At 39.5% G+C, this 19,010-nt stretch overlaps 1 protein-coding gene and 1 long non-coding RNA gene across 4 annotated transcripts in view; one reads left to right on the top strand and one right to left on the bottom strand.

The window, feature by feature from the left end:
• AKAP7 (A-kinase anchoring protein 7) overlaps positions 1 to 15,807 on the bottom strand; it is a 74,763-nt gene extending 58,956 nt beyond the window's left edge. For all 3 annotated transcript variants that reach the window (XM_052671490.1, XM_052671489.1, XM_052671491.1), the window contains exons 1-5: positions 15,499 to 15,807; positions 11,600 to 11,755; positions 10,480 to 10,625; positions 7,014 to 7,150; positions 3,156 to 3,316 (exon numbers count right to left, since the gene is read on the bottom strand). In XM_052671490.1, coding sequence (XP_052527450.1) covers positions 3,156 to 3,316; positions 7,014 to 7,150; positions 10,480 to 10,625; positions 11,600 to 11,755; positions 15,499 to 15,697 — 799 coding nt within the window. In that variant the 5' untranslated portion in view covers positions 15,698 to 15,807. The remainder of the gene's footprint in view (positions 1 to 3,155; positions 3,317 to 7,013; positions 7,151 to 10,479; positions 10,626 to 11,599; positions 11,756 to 15,498) is intronic.
• LOC128075099 (uncharacterized) lies at positions 15,740 to 16,142 on the top strand. Its single transcript, XR_008203649.1, has 2 exons — positions 15,740 to 15,907; positions 16,085 to 16,142. It is a non-coding gene; the product is annotated as an uncharacterized LOC128075099 (long non-coding RNA).
• The last annotated feature ends 2,868 nt before the right edge of the window (positions 16,143 to 19,010 follow it).

Below are 19,010 nucleotides of genomic sequence, written 5' to 3'. Positions count from 1 at the left end.
TCATTCACTTGCATCTGTTTCAAACAGCATTTTTAATATAATTGTAAAAATGAAATCTGTTATTTTTCAAATTCACTTAGTACTTCAAATATTCCATGGCATAATGAAGTACAAAAAATGACAACTTCTTTAAAATCACTGTACTTACTTAGTTTTTTAGCCACAGTCTTCTAAGAAGGCTTAGACAAAAATGGATTTCGGTACTCCTCATGCTCCTTAGTTAATACTTAAAAATAGTGTTATTTCTAGTAGATAATATATCCTAATCTCTGTTAATGGATTGCTAGGGAATAAATAGGAAATCACAACAGACAGAAGATATTACCTCTGCTTTTCCTGAACTTTTTTCTCTACCAAACTTCTGTTTACATTAGTGTTACTAGACATGGAACTTGCCATGATGGTTCTTCAGTATATACAGATGTTATCCGTATCAAACTCCCATGTTACTTATGGAACAGTATCTTACAGGAAGCTAATGTGAACTTAATGCATTTTCTATTGTGTTACTGATAATCCTCTTTCAACATCTTCAAGAATGCAAAATAACAGGTGAAAACACAATTCACCTTAAGAGTGCAGCAGAAACCACATACAACTTGGAAGGAACACAATAGTAACTCTGTAAGAAACTAAGCTTAGATCTTGCTAGAAACCAAACCAGCTACAGGAGTTTGCTCTTCCACAGACAACAGAATCATTAACATCCTTCAAACAACAATGGAAGTTTTTTCTTTCTGCAAGCTTCAGTTTTAAAACCAGTTCCAGGGAATCACAGAATGGCCTGGGTTGAAAAGAACCACAATAATCACAGAGTTTCAACCCCCTGCTATGTGCAGGGTCACCAACCACCAGATCAGGCTGCCCAGAGCCACATCCAGCCTGGCCTTCAATGCCTCCAGGGATTGGGCAGCCACAACCTCCTTGGGCAACCTGTTCCAGTCTGTCACCAGCCTCTGTGTGAAAACTTCCTCCTTATATCTAACCTAAACCTCTCCTGTCTCTGTTTAAAACCATTCCCCCTTGTCCTATCACTATCCACCCTCATAAACAGCCATTCTCCCTCTGTTTATATGATCCCTTCAAGTACTGGAAAGCTGCAATGAGGTCTCTCCAGTGCCTTCTCTTTTTCAAGTAAGGGAAAAGCAGGGACCCAAGTTATATTACAGACAAGCTATGTTTGGAGAGAATACAGCTTTCACAAATGGAAAAATACATTTTCAACAGTTATCTTATTTCAAACATGTAGCTGTGTACAGATCCTGATTCACGGAAGTCCAGCAAAGAGTTCCCAGTATCTTCTCTTGTAGCTGTCTTCCTAAATTGTATACTCAGGATACTATCCACAGAGCAGGCATACAAGGTATATTTTTGACATACACCTTATTTTTGAATGTATATGAGAAACTTGTTATGGAAAAACTCAACCGTGTATTTCTGCTAATGTGCTTCTTTGTATTAGAAGGTATGTTTACTGTTTCAAGTACAGTCCAGAAACTACTACATGGTATCTGAGTGGAGGAGTGCACCAAAATGTATCTACACCATACAGATGTAGATATATGATAGATGTAGATAATGATAAAATGTGATCATTTTAATTCAACTTTTTTTTTTTTAAACTTTAATTTTGTTGACAACCTGAGCATCAAAAGGCACTTTGAAAGCTTCACCATGCAACTTGATCAATGAAGCATCCAACACAACCAAAGTCATGAGAGGTACTATAATTGGTTCCAGAAGTTAATGTAAGCAAAATACTCATCTGTTCTTTTTAATGGATGCAATACCAGCTCCATTTACCCATTCTGGATTGCACAAGAGATTTTGTGACAGCAGCAGTCTTTGCTGTTCTGCCAAATGTCCCATATGGGTTGTTGCATCATTAAGAAAGTAGAGTGACCTCACATTCCTCAAAGCACAAAAGATAATTTCTCAATGCTGCAGGACTCTTTAAAATAGTCTTTTCAGGGAATAGGTAGAATTGCTGGCATTGTTTTAAAGTGCTTTGAAGGACACTGATGAATTAGTAATGTTTGCTGAGAATTTTTAATTACTGTCTGTAAACAACATAGTTTGAGTGTAGCCTTGTAGACAGAAAAAAATCTCCACTCTACCTTACTTTGTTTGCTATTTCTTAGCTGACAGTTATATGACTTTTAATTTGTATATTCCTGCGACTTGAAAACTCTGTTTTAGATACGTTTTGTGTGTCTGACTAGGACAGTGGCCTTAGTTTCACTGTTAACTGAGAGTTATGCTCCTGAATTGCTCATGCAGGTACATGCAGGTACACATGTGTAATACTATGCACCTGCAACATTTTTCAGTAATTTCATAATTGTTAAATGAAGGCAATAGCACTGAACAAGCCACAGACTGGTTCCACAACACTCAAAAAAAAAACCAAAAACAAATAAACAAAACAAAACAAAAAAAAAAAAAACAAAAAAAACCAAAACAAAACAAAAAAAAAACTCAGGCTAAAGCTGTGTGGACATGGATTTGATTCCTTTGGTACATCAGCCATGTTCTGATTTCCCTTTATCCTCCAGAGGTGGAGAGAAAGTCTCAAATTTATTTTATGTATATACTTCTATATAAATATATGTAAATGTGTATATAAATATATGTAAATGTGTATACAATTCTGTGTGTGTATGTGCAGTTATACTCAAGCATGTGATGAGGTTTAAGAGCTATACATATTGCACAGAGGAAGCACAAAACTTAAAGACTCCCAGACCATAGAAGAGGAACAAATACCACCAACTCTCAGTACTCTGTTCAGCATGAACACTAAAGAGAACTGTGCAACTTTACAAGTCAGATAAAGTGCATATCAGCTGAGAAACAACACACAGTGTTGGAACCAAAACAAGGTAAAGTCTTTTTATCCATCTATAAACTTGTGTTGTGCTTTTTATATATGCTAAGTAAAAAGATCTCATAGAATGGCCCTGTAATTAAAGTCCCTTTCAGGTATGCTGAGAAATCAATTGTGTAACAATAGCAGCTGTTAAAGGTAAATCAGTGTTGACTAAATTAATACCAGCTTACTCATATTTGTGCTCCGCTATGATCTAGGTAAGGCTTACTTCATAAGGTTGCTAGAAAGTCTTTAAAGCACTTAACATTATATTCACAAGTTGTACCTGCTATTTCCGAAAGTACAGCTCTATGATCATCTTCTGCCAGCTGCACAAACCCAACCTCATTTTTGAAGTGATCGATTCCTTGAAAAGACAAATCCACCGTTTTTCCTTTTAGGAGATCTTCTACAAAATCCTTGCTGTCAGAAAGAGCACCAACTGCTCTGTCAAGGGAAAGATAATATGTATGTCATAGTCACATATTTTAATATTGTTTATATATTATTAATCTCTCTATACAAAAATCTCAAAATCTTTAGTATTAATTTACTATTTACTCAAGTATTTCTGCACTACTTACTATCAGTGCAGTCAGTATTCTCACTATTTTGTAATGGCAAACTGGTTCACACATCCTGCTGTAAAACTAGAAACAGTAAGGCAGACAGCCACAGGTGTAATTCCTGAACAGAGTTCATCTGAATGACTAGATATTAAGATGACAGTGTCTCTATTACTCTGTGCATCACATTTAAGATGCTTATTGAGAAGTATTTTGTTTTCTATTCTTAAAGTAATTTACTTTTGTTCATGCCCTGCTATCTGAGTGGGATGCTCTAAGATTCTGATTCCTTCAAACTTGCCATAGAATGTTACTTAAAAGTATAAACAGATGTTAGTGACATTTAATATGTAATATAATGATAAAATTATATGGAAATTACTATTAAGCTCGTTAAAGCTGACAGGAAAATAAGTATCACCAAAACCAATGCTTACTTTAAAAGACAAGTAGCATGCACAAATAATCCACATGTAATTTAACAGCAGCAACACTCATAACCTAATCATTTTAATTAGCCCTATTAGGTACTTGTATGAGAACATGAAATATTTGTTTTGAATCGCTTTTGTTTTGAAATGATTCACAATCGAGAAGAACCCTATATTCTTAATGCCTTCCAAAGATCTCTCATGTGCTTTTTAGTTCTAGAATTGGAAGTTTTCACGAAACCAGTGTTGGCTTTATAAACGCTAGATGGCAGTAACAGGATAAAAACTCATGACTTTATTTTACTCTTTTTACAGCAGCTGCATGAAAGGCATCAGCATGATTTCCAACATGTCTGTATTTCTTATGCCTGTACATACATATACAAGCGTCTCTACACACTTTTCCAGTGTGCTTAATAAGATGGAGTATTGAGAACCATGCAGTTAATTGAAACCAAGGTCAGGTTAAGTAAGTTACTTGATTTCAATCAAGGATTTTTTGTCATGTTATAGGGAGTGCTTGCTTTCTTTATGTTATTTTAAATCTCACATTCTTGGTTTTATACAGTCTTAAATGTGAAGTGTACTTATGGAGGCCAGATTGCAGCCTATCTGCTAGAAAGCTCCTATGCAAATTGCAGGTCTGGATTCCCGTACAAAGAGAAGCTTAAAATACAGATCTCCCATTTCCATGTCATGCTCAATTGAATATTATGTTTAGAACAGTCTTATCACGTTTGGACTTCAAATAGCATTCAACGCATTTCATTTCTAGATACAGAAATATATATATGGACAGAGGCAATACATGATAGTGTAGATATCTGAATAACTTAATGGATCCAAACTTATGAATCTGTGAACTCTCAGCTGCCCAAATCACTAGTTGTAGTTTGAGTTGTTACTGTCACTCAACATTACACACAGGTTTTTTTGCCAGTCTAGATCTTGATTTCTTTCCATTAACGTGGTATCAAAAATTGGTGATGAAAGGAAAATGCAACTTTTATGTCTTCAAATCCTCACAGATTGTTAAAAAGAAAACATCAGTTACAAGAAAAAATAAGAATCCCACACAATAGAAAATGCAACCTAGAATACCTTGAGGACAGCTGAGCTAGATAGCTGCAGGAAGCACCTGGACAGGAAAGGGGAGAATCACTGGGGAAGCTGCTGACTAGAGGACAGATCCTGTGCTCCTGGACTGTGGAGTTCTGCTGGGAGAGGCAGAAAAGAACTCCATAAGCAAGTGCCAGCTGCCCAGCAAGAGCTGAGAAGAGCTCACGGTGTGGCTAAGGATACTGAATTTGGCAACATTTGTTTTGATATGCAGTTTAGAACTGTAAGAAATTATTAATGGCAAGGTATATTTGCCTTTGAGATAACTCCTCACAATTCTTTTTTAAAAGTTCATACTTAAATGCCTTCAATAATAACCTTGTTCTCACTGTTTTCACCAATTCTCAGGTGCCACCACAGTTTCCTCATCAACCAGAGCAGGTGTGTCTGCTCCAGGAGACAAAAGGAACATGGAGGAAGAGTGCAGCAGATCTGGGATACCTTGCTTTCCTTTCTGCTCCTGGTTAGCTACCTCTCTCTTTTCAGAGCATTGAAGGAGGAAGGCTAGAAACTCACCTCTTCAAAAGGAGAGGTAAGAACATAGAGGCCTAAGGATTTAGTATTACAGCACTCAAGAAAACAAGGGTGAAAAACAAGCAGGGCAACTGATTTAGACACACTGGTATCTCATTATTTGTAAGCATTATGTGTTTTCAGCCAAAATACCTTCTGCTACTTGATGTTACTTCCTACCTTGAATTCTTTCTTATGAGCCATCTGTACTTTAAAAGCAAAACCTTTTGAGGATAAAAGTGATTTACCACACACAATTAATAGACACATTGTTTAGTAATTGTATTACCATACCTCAAGCAATATCTCACTGCACTTGTTAGTTACTGATCTAGATAATTCAGTGTATGGACTGCATGGCTTTTAAGACCATTAAGATACACAAATGATGGAAGCCTCCTGGAAGACCTCCTAGTGGGGAGATAGAACAACTGGGGCTTTTTTTTTTTTTTTTTTTAAATAGAATTACAAGAATATAGTGAATTTTGATTCATGAGCAATTCACAACATTGATATGTAAACACTGAAGGATTCCCAGATGTTTGCATAATACCAGCAGGCTATTTATCAGCATTTTAATTAATATTAGTTATCAGCCATTTCATTTTTGCAATTATGGTGTGCATATATAGAGACAGCATATATATATATAAGCTACTAGACACCACATCCATGTAGGAACTGCCAAGAAAGTCCATGCAAAGCAGGACTGTGAAACTCATTTCAAGTCACAATTGCAGCTAGACACGCAAATTACTATTCTAAACATTTGTAAATTACAGCTGTACTGACTTGAGTCTTATATTAAGAACTTCACACTAACCATTGAACTTGTACCTTGAAGTAGGCTTGCCGGAGCGCTATACGACATGTGATAAAGAGCAAGTGCCACCAAACCAAACAGTTCCACTTTTATACAGCAAAGTCACATGTAACACTTACATACATACGTCTCTGTATTATGCACACGCTTTTCTACAACTTTTATGCCTTCTGTATGATCAAACATTCAGCTATTTCCCTGAAGCAATATAAGGCAATATAAACACCTCTCTTTCAGTGTAAGTATATTCTGGAGGCATTTAAAGGCATAAAAAACTAATTGCATGGGACAGTACCTTGCAGCTAAGGCTTATTTCATTGTAGTTTTTCATTGACTATTACTAACTTGGCCTATCACATTTCCTGAGCTATGAAAATCTGAAAGCTCCTCTGTTAATCTGTTCAATATCCCCTACAACCAAAACACAGTTTTCAAATAACTCCTTTAAAAAACGTGATATCTGCATATAAGTTCAGCATATGCTGTGAAAAATGCAAAGAAAACGTGTACTTTGGGCAAAGCTCATGACATACCATGGTATGCAAACAGCTAATATTAAGATTAGCAATTTAAAAGCAATATGAATTAAATATTCAGTAACTCCAGTAATTTAGGGCTTACAAAAAGCATCAGTTATTCTTTCTATTTTTTTTGCAAACTCCACCAAAAAAACTACTTTTCCAAATACCTACATGCTAATTTCTTCTTTGCTGGATAAATGCATCACTAACATTGTGACGTGCAACGAACCACAGTGAACCATTGCTTTGGAAAGCCTATCATCCTTCTGTATTATTGCATCTTGGAGAGCCCGAATGTTGTCAGCAATCTGGGAAGACAGAGACATAGAAACAACAGTTAGCCATTACGCTTACTGCATCCAATAATGCAGCTGAACAAGAAAGCACACAAACTCAAGTCAAATGTTTATGTAGAAATCATTCTTGCAGAAGGAACTTTTATCCTGCAACAAAGCTGTGCTAGCTGATCTGAGTAAACTCAAAGCAAATACAAATGCAGTGATAACAAAGAAGTAGACACTCCTCATCACATCAGAACAGAACCTGATTTCTCTAAGATTACTAGAACAGCTTGAGATCATGCAGATTGTTGTACACTGACAGGGGCACAGATCAGAGACTTCTTTAGTGAATTTCTCTACCGTGTGTTGAGTGCTATGTACAGACAAGCATCTGAAAAGTGGAAGAGGTCTCTGGAGGATCAGGATCAGGCCTATTTTAAACAGAGAATATTCTGATTTGTATATCTGTGTGTGTGGAGATACCAGACTTACAATTCTAATCTTCATGTCCAAAAGAAAGTACATTGTGCATATTTTCTTCAAACATTTTGGCAGATCTAACACCATCAGTCTTCTTTAAAAGTATCTGATTTGCATTTTTCTCCAGTGAAAAATATATGCTTTATAAATTGTATCCAAACTGTTTACTGTGCTTGCAATTAAGATAGCTGTTGTATTGCAGTAATTTAAAAAAAACATGCAGGAAGGCTTGAGTCTATGAGTAAATCAAATCCAATAACCTTGACTGACTGGCAAAATGAGCTACTTCTTTAAACCACAGTAAGCAAAGACAAATCAGCTTTGGTGTACACAGTGTAAAAGAAGAATGTAGAAACTGTCAATCTGTTTTTTATTTGAAACTCCCTAGTGAATGCTTAACAAATATACTGTATATATTGACTTTTATAATGAGCAGAAGTAGCTATGAGGCTTAAAATAGCTGTATGTAGTTATAATGAACATACATGTTTCCTGAAAAAGCAAAATGTAATGGGGGCAAGCAGTACTTTTGTGACCCACAATGTTAAGATAGGTTTTGCCATGCAGTAGTTTAACCTCATACATTTAGTAGCTCCTTTTTTATTTATGTATTTAGAACATAAGACACCATATACATTAAAAAAAAAAAAATTGTAACTGAATGGTATCAACTCTAGGGAAAATGGTAAGGACAAAGGAAAGTAAAAACCATTTGCCAGTATCAACCATTTGTCGATCCTGAATCAACAAAACTAGAAGTGTTTTCAGTAGTGCAGCACACTTGAATAAAATCACGCCAACACTCTCCTTATATATCATGTTGAAATAAAACCATTTCCTTCATGTGTCAGAACTTATCCTGGCTATATGACACATTTATTGTAGTTTCAGATGCAGGAGAAATTTAAGCCATACCGTAGTGCTGAAGAAGATCAGCATTATTCATTCAGAATTCATATCAGAAGGCAACACCTCACTCTGCCTCACCCGTATTGTTTTCTGAGCAGTGCATCCCAGTCCTTTCCTGCTTATGTCCTGAATTCTCCCTGCACTACCACCTGTTCCCCCTTTAGCTATCATATCACACTGACAATTTCATGAAGCTTGAGATTTCCCAACTTAAAGAGATGTCTGTCCCAACTGTTCCTCTCTGGAATTATTTTTAAAAATTCCCTCTGACTAAGGACTCAAATATTGATTTTAGTGTAACCTCTCCCATTACTTAGAATACATTACTCTAAAGAGCAATAATGTAACAGTTTTGTTTACTGAACACCACTGGGAAGTAGCTTTAAAAATTGAACAGCTTATTGCAATTATAATCAAGACCGAAAGACCCTCGGGGATTAATCTAGCCAGTGCTAACACATCAGGTGAAAGATAACTTTTATCAGGTACAATAATCATCTATTTAACCATTTTTTGCACAGTTAAAAATATGAATTGACTATAAAGCCAAAATGAATGGAACACCGCATTTTACTTCATTAAAATGAAAGCAACTGAGAGGAACAGTTCAAGTGTTTCAGAAACATCCCTTGCTACAAAATGGTTCTTTGTGTAAAGCTCAAAATACTATATAAAATACGAAGAAAGAGCAATTATGCCTAAAACACTTCACTGGAATAAAATTAAATTCTCACAAAAGGAAGACCTCTAATTGCTAACTGAAATACTACTAGTAATTACCAGATCCCTGCCGGCTATCAAGCAACCAGATGTCTGAAGTCTGAATTTTGGCTACTGTTGCCTAAACAAATTCCAACATGTATTTTCTACTTTGATAACAACTCTACATCGGAGGCAAGTGTTAACAAAACTTTCCAGTAGAGTCTTGGAATTCCTAAACGCTCTGAGATTTAATACATTTGTCCCATTACCTCCGTCAATGAAAGAAGATCAAATACACAGCATATTAAGAAAGAAGCATGTTTAGTTAAGATTTTTCTGCTCCATCAGCAATTCAATGTAACAACTGTGAGCAGTAATTCTCAATTATCAGATTATGTAACTCCTACATTAATTGTTGTTGTTAAATCATGGAAGAGACAGGAAGAAAAGATATTTCGGAGCAGGATGGCATAAAAGATCAGCAACGCTTGTGTCAGGCTATCCTAAAACTATCCTGAAAAGGGAGGGTTTCTGCCATCTCTTCTTCACATAACATATTCTGAGGGATCAAAGACTGCACTTTCCAAAACTAGCTTATTATTTTCATTGCAGATTCTCTCCATTTTTGACTTTCACTGAAAACAGACAGTACAGATGCAGAATGAGTTAAAATTCACCTAGAGCTCTGTTACTGTTAAGTTAAACATGTGCTAATTGCAGGAGAATAAGTTTTGAAGACTTTGCTGCACTTCTTGAATCCATTTCAACAGCATCTCACTAAAGCGGTAGCTTGTTTGAATTTTAAACAAGGTGATCAGCTTTATGGAAACTTTAAAAACTTCACAATGCAAGATTAAAACAGCAACAGATCCAAATTTAAAATCCTGTGTATATGGAGAGCTAGAAATACTGCAGTGATTTTCCTATTAAACGGAATGTCTTTCTTCCTTATTCCATGTAAATGACAAAATAAACAACACTGAAACAGTGCAGAGGGAGAAATTAAGGCAATTTCAATCAAAGTAATATGAATTTTGTAAGAGAGCATAAAAAGATAACCTTTCTCTGGTCTTTCCCAGATGAGTAATTTTATTCACAAAGATGTTAGTTAAAAACATTAACTGATAGAATAGGCTGCTAATGTTCTTCTAAAAATACCTGAAAAAAATGAGCTTGCTCAAGCTCAAACACTGCTCTTCTTACAAACACATGCAGCTGCTGAAATAATTCTAGTTATACCAAATTACTGTAATAAAGAATATCACCTCTGGATTAGTAATTGGAAGAGAAATGAAATAATTTGGCTGGTACTGTTTTTTTTTTTTCTTCTTTCTCTCACTGCCTTCTGGAACTTCCTTCCCAGTAGTCCTCTTCCTTTTCTTTTCCACGTTTATTTCAGAGGTTGTATGCACTGAAAAAAAAAAAAAAAAGAAAAAAAAAAAAAAAAAAAGAAAATACTTTCAGCATATAGACGAATCAGAACAAAGATACAGTTAATATCACACCCAGTAATCCTTAATATCACTTTAGTCAGCTGACAAGACCACATCTTCCCAGGCATCTGATCTGCCCATGCACTGAACTGTCTGACTGGGATCCTACTCTAGCCTCCATGAACACAGCCATGCAAGTGGAGTACCATGCTTGAACTAACAGTACATCCAGGCAGGGTTTATAGGCTGTTAACATACATACATGGCTTACAAACTACAGCTGTGTTTCATTTAGCCAGGTTGCTGCAGTGCACTAGGCCAGCAACTTGAGCACGGACGTGAGTTCAGAGCAATTCCCCACATACTGCATTTTACAATATAAAACAAGATATGCAGGATTATTAAAGGAGAAGGCTGTGGTAGACTAGGAGTGGCCAACCCACAGTTCATGGACCAAACCCAGAGAGAAGAAAATTTAAGTCTAGTCTATCATCTTTTCCCTTCTCAAAGCCCCCTTCTGACATTTAAGAAAAAAAAAATATGCATATCCTCAGTTCTTGTGTGTATCACAAATTTCTCCCAGCTTATTTTGTTTGCAGCCCCTCTCCACTGTTCAATAACAAGTGCACTTCTAGCCACATGCTGGGAATACACATCTGGGAAACAGCTCATAAAAGCCATCACTTCAGCAGCTCATATATAGTAATGTGAATAAACATATATGAGACATCATTATGCTGTGGCTCATTGCTTCAATGAATCACAAAACAAATTTTTAACATGCTCAAATATCTGCAGGACTGAGGACTAATAAACCTCTGGACTTGGTTCCGTTTGCAGGGAGACTGTACTCCATGTGCCCAGCCTACCTGTGCATTCCAACAGACAGGATCAGGAACTGTGTGCAGAATATGTCTATCCTTTTACACTATTTCCATTTAAATACACTTACTAGCAAGTTCATCTTCAATATCTGTGTCGGCAAATGGCATTTCTGCCATCAAAGAATCTACTGAATCAGCAGGAGGACATGGCTTTTTTCCCTCTTGTGTTCTTTTTTTATTTCCTTTAACAATTTTCTTCTTTTGTTGCATATTATCCAGCCCATCTGTAATATATTTAAATAACACACTGGGGATGAGTTTTCAGTATAAATACCTACGTGACATTATAGATAAGCAATATACAAAGCATAAATTTATCTACTTCTCGACAAATAAATAATGATATAAATCTTTTTTAAGAATGCTACTCTTCTTCCTTGACAACACATCAGTAAAAATACTTCAATGCTTTATGTGAAATAGCATAAAAAAGAGAGTCCAGCCTTCTACATTTAATAACTTATGGTTTTGATCCGTTCTAAGTAAATGCATTAGAAGCAAAAAGGACAGTTATGAGCAAGTATAAAACAATACAAGTCTTCGTATATCATGTACAGCTCACTCTGGAGAACAATAACAGCATGTGAAATTCAGTGCAGATAAACACTAGAAAATTATTTGCAGTGCAAACAAACACACTGAAAATGTGGCATGAAGGAGCAGAAAGGGAATCCTACAAATTCACATAAAAAAAAGAGATCTCAGCTGACTACATCATGCAGGAGCGAGATGATTATTCTAGTCCTGTATCTCCCACACAGTGTAATATATGTATTAAACTACACCTTAAGAAATGAAAAATCAGTATCTCCTCTAGCAACAGAGAATGTAGACACAACTAGACATCCAGTAATATTCTCCTGGGACAGCTCCACAATGGCATTACTGTAGTGGAAGAAGCCTTCTGTTAGAATTGCAGTTTATCCCAGGACAGCTCATTATGACAGACAACACACTTTGAAAGCTTCTCTTGTGACCATGCAGATAGTCCAAATTTGGCCCAAGGGGAAAAACTGGCAGCAAAAGTGCATATCATGCTACTGTGGCATGCAAAGCTATGCTACGTGTGTAAAATCAACAGTATAGAGCCAGTCTGGGCCATTGGGATGATAAGCAAAAGAAGAATCTGGCTACATGCTAACTCCAGCCTAAGGCAGGGAGGTGTAAATCACTATGTGGTTGTGGTCTGACACCTACGTTTATGCCAGAGGCTAATAAAAAGAAGCAAACTGTTTGGAGTGGCTGCTTGTTCCCTCCATAGACAATGAAGAACCGGGTATGACAACGAGACGTTAAAGCAACAATACATTTATTACCTAACAGAGTTAAGCTTACATGCTAGTGATCCACCAGCATACAGAACATAACATTTTCACCTTTTAGAAAGGTCACAAAAGGAAGAAACAAAGACCCATGAAACTGACAAACAAGGACAAGTGGGGTAGGAAAGCTGTCAACAAGATTCAGAAATGCAAAACTATTAAGAGCAAAAGGAATTTGGTACGGTAGCATCAGCTGTGGAACAAGGATTCACCTAAATCTGAGGTGTGTGTATTGCAGATTATGCCCTCCTTCTGCCCTGTAGACACAAAGCACAGCATGTGCTGAATAGCAGCAGGTGGGCAGGGGCACAGCCCATTAGCGACATCCCAAACAACACAGGCACTGCTTCTCAACTCTACATATGGAGATTCCGATCAAAAACTCTATCCCACCTTTTCCTGAATTAAACATTAAGGAAATCACCAATAAAATCCAAGATTTGTATCCTAGACACTAAAGCAACATGAAAACAGGACTTTCCAAGTTCTTGGCAAAATGTTGATAATCTGAGACCTGTGTAACTGGAAGAGCTTCCACAGCAACTCCTTGGCCACTAGACTACGGAAGGATAAACTTTATTCTTAACTGCATTAATTTCATATATGAAAAGGGATCTATGCTATTCCTATATATGTCTTTGAGCGGTTACTGAGCTACCAGTCATTAAGCAGTCACTGCTGTTCATGAAGATGAGCCACCTGTTCCAGCAGAAAAAAGAAGAAAACAAAACAAAACAAGCTACGTGTCATAGAGAACACAAAAATAAGGAAAAACACTCTCACTGTACTCCTTTCTCAGGCATCCTCTCTTCACACTTAGTTGCAAGAGAAACAGTTTTTGATTATTTTACACCTGCACATAAAAAAACACCAAAGACTAGGTCTGTGGCTGCTGTTCCCATGAACAGTAACAAATAATGATTGGGGTTGGAACTCGATAAGCTTTAAAACCCCATCCAACCTGGGCTGAATCTATTGCTGCTGTGAAAATGGCTATCTAGTCTTTCTGAGCTCGTACTACTGGCACAAGCTTCACAGGCCCAGCGAACCAGAGAATTGTAGAATCAGAAAGGTTGGAAATGACCACTAAGATCACCTAGTCTAACCCATAACCACCATGCCCACTAACCAGGTCTGAAAGTACTGTATTCATACATTTCTCAAACACCACCAGGAACAGTAACTGCACCACCTCGCTAGGCAGCCTGTTTCAGCACCTGACCACTCTTAAGAAATATTTCCTAATCTTCAGCCTGAACCTCCCATGCTGCAACTTGAGGCCATTCTCTCTACTTCAATTTCTAGTTTCACAGGAGAAAAGGCCAACCCTCACCTCACTACAACCTTCCTTCAAATAGTTGTAGAGAGCAACAAGGTCTATACAGGATGATCCAAGGGCTGGAGCACTTATTCAATGAAGATAAGCTGAAGGAACTGAGCTTGTTCAGCCTGGAAAAGAGAAGGCTACGGGGGAAACCTGATCGTGGCCTTCCAATATTTAAAGGGAGTTTATAAACATGAGGGAAATAAACTTTTTAAAAGAGTAGATAGTGATAGGACAATGGGGAATGGTCTTAAGCCAAAGGAGGGGAGATTTAGATTAGACATTGGGGGAAGTTTCTCATAGAGAGAGTGGTGAGGCGCTGGAACGCACTGCCTAGAGAGGTTCTGGATGCCTCATCCCTGGAGGTGTTTAAGACCAGGCTGGATAGGGCCTTTGGCAACTTGATGTAGTACTTCATCTAGAGGTTGGCAATTCTGCATATAACAGGAGGGTTGGAACTTGATGCTTGAGGTCCCTTCCAATCCAAGCCATTATATGATTCTAAGGTCTTCCCTGAGCCTCCTTTTCACCAGACTAATCAATTCTAGTTCTCTCAGCCACTCCCCATAACTCTTGTGTTCCAGACCCCTCACCTTGACCCTCTCTGGACATGCTCCCAGGACCTTCATGACTTTTTTTATAGTGAGGGGCCCAAAACTGAACACTACTCAAGGTACAGCCTCACCAGTGCTGAGTACAGGAGATGATCACCTCCCTGTTCCTGCTGGCTGCGCTATTTCTGGTACAAGCCAAGATGCCGTTGGCCTTCTTGGCCACCTGGGCACACTGCTGGCTCATATTCAGCATCGACCAACACCCATTTCTTCCACACAGTCTTTCTCTGCCCCAAGACTATAGTGTTGCATGGGGTTGCTCCACCCAAAGTGTAGGGAACAGCACTTGGTCTTCCTAAACTTCATCCCAGTGGCCTCAGCCCAGTGCTCCAGCTTGTCCACACCCCTCTGTATGGCCTTCCTACCCCCAGATAGGTTGACACTTCCTTCCAACTTGGTGACATCTGCAAACTTACTGAGGGTGCATTCAATTCTCTCGTTCAGATCGTCAATAAATATATTATTAAACATTGTCAGCCCCGAACTGACCCAGCTAAAGAAATCTCCTTTAAATAATAAGCCAGAAAGGGATCGGTGTAGCACTCCGCACAGCCACACAGCGCAAACCCGATTAGGCTGACGCGGAGCGCTCACGGAACCGCTCATCACCGCCCCGTGACCGCAGCTGCCGCGCGCCCTCCCGCCCCCGCGGCGCGCTTGCTCGGCCCCGCCCGCAGCCCAGCCCCCCCAGGCCCCGGTCCCCTCACCGTGCTTTGGGGTCGAGCCGGCTGCGATGGCGGGCTCTTCGCCGGTACCCGCTTCTGCTGCTGCCGCCGGCCGCAGCGCCATAGGACCCACGCGCGGGGCGAGGAGGGGGCGCGGGGCGAGGAGGGGGCGCGGGGCGAGGAGAGCCGCAGGCCACGCCGAGCAGAGCGAGGGGAGCAGCCTGCGCAGCGCACGCTGCATCTCCGAGTGGGACGAGCGAGGATGCCCGCCGGGACACCGCGGCCTGGACGCAGGCGCCGCGTACCTTCGGCCCGACGAGAGAGGGGGCACGGGGCCGCAGGCGCGGGACTACAGCTCCCAAGGCGCACCGCGCGGCCGTCCCAGGGCATGGCGGGAGGCGGGCGGCGCTGGTGGTGCTCTACACCATCGTCCGTGTCGTGGGCCCGCATAGTGCGGAGCGATAATTTTCTGTCTTTTAGCTGTAGTCTTGCTATAAGCAGCTGTTCGTTTTTTATGAGGCAGCAGAGCACTCTTACTGGGGCAGCAACGCCCCAGCTGCGGCGGCACAGCCTTCCGTTGGGAATCTGCCTCTGGGACATCGGTGGGAGGCTGCTCCTCTGAGGCGAGCAGTGAAATGCTCTGTTTTCCTGCTTGAATAAAGACTTTGCGCCCCTTTGAAACAAAACTCTGGCGCTGTATTTTGTGGATGATGCCAAACCAAATCCTGCTTTATGTTTTTGCAGATAGGTCTGTGCGTACGGACAGGATCTGCAGGGGCTGACTGTGTATACGTAAATGCAGGTTCTTACTTTCGCTTTTGGAGGCAGTGTGAGTGGAAGAGAGGGAAAACAAAGATGTCCATAGCAAGAAGTAGCACAGAGAGATGTGGGTAGGAGATTGGAAGCTGAGAGGCTAGTGAAAGTTGTGTGGATTTCTGTACTCGACCTGTCTGTACCTTTTCTTCGTGGCAGATAAAATCTGCTTAAAAATGCTTCACAACTATTTTGACCCATTTCACGCTGTGTTTGCCTTTAATGTTTTTGTATTTTCATTAGGTCTGCATAGTCTTATGGAAACTACAGACTAGATGTCATAGAATCGTAGAATCACAAGGTTGGAAAGGACCTGCAAGATCATCTAGTCCAGCCATCCTCCCACTATCATTGCTACCACAAGCACTAAACCATATCTTGTAGCTCCTCATCTTGAACATGCCAGGGACAGTGACTCCACCACCTCTCATTCCAGTGCCTGGCCACTCTGAGAGAAATAGTTTTTCCTCTTGTCTAAACTAAACCTCCTCTGGCAAAACTTGTGGCCATTTCATGTGACACAGAAATCCAGGAATCTGGGGGAAGTCTGAGCATAAGGCTGCAGGCAGTGTTTTTTGCTGTGTGTTTCGTCTGAATATCAGCTGTCATAAGAAGTCTCAATACATACATGGTCACCTCTTTCTGGCCTGTTTAGCATTGATGAGCGAAATACTTTAAAAATTATTTCTGTTCAATAGCCACCAGCCTGGTACTAATATGGAGATGTATTCTTCGGGTTCATGGTGTGCCCGAGTGTGCAGGTTGCAGGGAAGTGAAAAAAATGCATTTGTTAGGAGTTGTGAGATTAGCTGATATCATAAATCATCCCCGACAAGTGTTTTGAAGGAAGATGTTCAAGAGAGGACTAGAAAGCTGATTTTTCTGTCTGCCTAAAAACCATAAAAGTTACATAGTTGTCACTGACCTGGTGCCTATCTGACGCAAGCCAATGCGTATGTTGTTGCAAATGCTTAGGTTTGGGCTAATGCCAAAGTTTTATCAGTTTTCTGTGGCCTTGTCTTTATTAAGGAGAGTTTCTGATTAACCTCACAGTGGCACAGTTGTCCCTTTGAGGAGAGAAAATCAGAACTCATATGACAGCTGAGTGATGTTAGCGGAAAGACGAAGCACAAGCAGCTCTACAAATGGATTTGTGTATACAGCCACACTGCCTGTACCTATCAGTCTCTCACCTGTCTGTCTCTTAATCCATCATTTAATTTAAATCAAATTTAGTAGAGAGTAAGAAGATTCAGAGGTGTGATATTCCCACACCTTTCCTGAAAATGAGTGTTTTGGGAAAAAAGAGATTCATTTAGATCCCAAATGAAGAGATAGTGCTCTGCATACGTTTTTCCCTGAGACAGTGACAGCTGGCCATGAGTCTTGGTCGTGCGTTAGACGATAGGTCACAGCACATTTTATCTGCACATATAATCTCTTATCTTAGTCAAACAAGAGAGATGTGGGAGCCATGAGTATTCAGGACGTGATTCACTTGTGGAGGATAGGAAATAAAGGGGTAGGAACAAAATACAGTTCAGGGAGGCCTAAATATTGAAAGAGGATATTGAGATATTGTATAGGATGTGGGAGGGAGTTGAGAATATTGTCATGGCAGGGCATCAAGATTATAGGGGAAGCTTTGGCTGTTGTGATAAGATGGGAGGACGTAGTTGATATGAAACAAGGCTTTGTTACAGCCACTGCTGATAGAGCAACTTGTTTTCTCGCAAGTGAAGAACAGACTGTGATCTCATAGTAATAAGAGACTTTCTATAGGAACAAAGAAAAGCACAAGTTGCAGAACTACAGATACTGGAAAATGAGAGATAGACAAAAGTGTCTGGATTAAAGTAACTTAATGCAAAGATCAAAAAGCAAAATGCTGAGGTTGCATCAGTAACTGAATAAAAGGAAGAAAACCACAGTGATTTTGTGTATTTATGCACTTAAGGAATAGAAACTATGTTTTATATCTAACATGAAGATTAATATCAAAGTTACATATATGGATATTTGCGTGATCTGTTGACATGGTAGTTTATGTACATTATAAGAGAAGGGAACAGAACAGGAGAATCAGATGAAAAATCAGCTGATTATCCAGATCTGCAGTTCCTTACTTGGTACCATCTAGGTGGTGACCTGTTAAGAGAATCACCTGGTAAAGGTCAATCTACACACTGAAATGCTATTAATGTTGATGTATTGTTCTGAGCACTTCCAGGTATCTCTAGGCTTTTGTGATGTCAAGACACTGAGCATCACTGTGAGCACACAGTGGATTCACCTGTCAAAGTGGAACATGAATGCCTTTGCCAGCAGGTTTACTAGCCTCCTAAGGAGGGCTTTAGACTGGGTTACTGAAAGATAGAGATATAAACTGGGAGAGAATTTTCCCAGATGTACTGGCAGAGAGTGGTGAGAGATGGTGGGATGGCACATGCAGGATGGTGTGCTGGCAAAGGCTGTCCCTCTCTGCCTGAGAAAGCAGTGTGTGTGAAGCTCTAGCACTCAGAGCTGGGAGAGACCAGCTGGAGGTCTGGCACACATCTGGGAGGACCTCAGCTGGCTGGAGAAGTGGGACAACAGGTGCTTCTTGAAGTTAAACAAGGACAAATGTAAGATCTTGCATCTAGGTCAGATGTTTCTGGCAAAAGCATCTGGATGCATTTCTGCATTAGTTTAGGTCCCTGACATTTTTTACACGCTTGGATGAGCTCTGCACTGAATATTAT

This window comes from Tympanuchus pallidicinctus, unplaced genomic scaffold, assembly GCF_026119805.1.
Source record: "Tympanuchus pallidicinctus isolate F22 unplaced genomic scaffold, pur_lepc_1.0 scaffold1, whole genome shotgun sequence".
Classification (NCBI taxonomy): Eukaryota; Metazoa; Chordata; class Aves; order Galliformes; family Phasianidae; genus Tympanuchus; species Tympanuchus pallidicinctus.
This window is presented reverse-complemented; position numbering and strand designations above follow the sequence as displayed.